Raw genomic sequence first — 1,363 nt, forward strand, 5'->3', positions numbered from 1 at the left:
ACAGTCTAGAAAATATACAGCAGGTGTAATGCTGTTCTCCAGGTGTCGAAGTGTAACAAACAACACCACAATGCGAATTCACATTGAAAGCGCATTCAATCACACACACATAAAGACGAATAGGTACCTCAGTATTGCTCCACCGTAGTGCTCTATTGAAGTCTTCCACGCTCAGCTTCCTTCTCTTTGCATGTCTCATGAACTGTGAGCTGTTCTGTAGTGTGACAAAGAGATGAAATGCAGACTTTATAGCAAAATGGTTGACGGTTTACAAAGTCTTTCCTTACAAATGCTTTAGAGGATTAAAAACACATGCACACAAAACAACATCTACAAAAGCTTGAGCTGGAAACATTTAGAGACAGTAGCACAAATCAACACAGCTTTAAGTGCATGCCAGCATGCACCTCTAATGCAGTAGCATCCATTAGCGCAACTTTAAAAGAACAAGACACCTGCATGTACAGGAGCATGAAATGTTTGTCAGATAACAGTCATAATCTGAAACAATAGCACACATCACTATCGCTTTAAAGAAATAATAAGGCACGTGCATGTATGAGAGAATGGAATGCATGCACAACAAATCCTTAAAAGTGATTTGAATGGCCTTGCTGAGACAGTAGATCCCACCAGAACAGCTTGCGGGGAACATTAAGACACAGCCATGTACAGTAGCATGCAACGCATGTAAATAAGTCAAATGTGACCTGTGTTGCCTCTCTGAGGCGGTAGCACACATCCTCCGCCAGCAGAGTTGCCACCTCCTCGCTGAGCTCCACTCCGGTGCTTTCGGCCATCAGTTTAATGGATTCCCGCGGCACCTCGGCGAAGCGCCGTTCCTCCCGCTCTGTCATCTTTGCGTTAGTAATATCACTAAATATAGATGCTGTGAATTACATTAAAGATTCAGAGCTAAAGCGACAAGGCTGCGCGGCGTCAGGCTCTTTTCAATTCTCCTCACTAGGCTCTTAGCACGCTTGTAATCAAACATGGGGCTAAAAATCATGCACCGTACCTTCCTATTGGCGATTGATGGCGTATCCGTTCCTAAATACAAGTTACATTTATTTTATTATATTTTACCACCGTTATGCGCCTATATTAGCACAAGCAGCTAAGCTCTTCAGACTGTTTATACAACACTGGTGAACTTGTGGGAAGCGCCTGATTGGCTAGGAGATCCGCGCACGCGCAAGTATTCTGGGCTCTTACTGGCGGCAGGTATATTGATTCATTTTAGCGATTCGAATCTTTTGAATCGGTTCACTAAGCAATCTTTTATAGTGTACGTTATCAGTAAAAATAAGTAAACAAAAAAAAAGACGAAAAAGTTGATCAGACATCGGATTTATTTTACGCC

The 1,363-nt window shown here is 42.6% G+C and overlaps 1 protein-coding gene across 1 annotated transcript in view; it reads right to left on the reverse strand.

Moving 5' to 3' along the window:
• The window catches only part of LOC107578710 (TAF6-like RNA polymerase II p300/CBP-associated factor-associated factor 65 kDa subunit 6L), a 4,387-nt gene extending 3,226 nt beyond the window's left edge, over positions 1 to 1,161 (reverse strand). The window contains exons 1-2 of the mRNA XM_016264639.1: positions 711 to 1,161; positions 118 to 214 (exon numbers count right to left, since the gene is read on the reverse strand). Coding sequence (XP_016120125.1) covers positions 118 to 214; positions 711 to 857 — 244 coding nt within the window. The 5' untranslated portion in view covers positions 858 to 1,161. The remainder of the gene's footprint in view (positions 1 to 117; positions 215 to 710) is intronic.
• Positions 1,162 to 1,363: the final 202 nt, after the last annotated feature.

Source organism: Sinocyclocheilus grahami, unplaced genomic scaffold, assembly GCF_001515645.1.
Source record: "Sinocyclocheilus grahami isolate Dianchi unplaced genomic scaffold, SAMN03320097.WGS_v1.1 scaffold11605.1, whole genome shotgun sequence".
Lineage (NCBI taxonomy): Eukaryota > Metazoa > Chordata > Actinopteri > Cypriniformes > Cyprinidae > Sinocyclocheilus > Sinocyclocheilus grahami.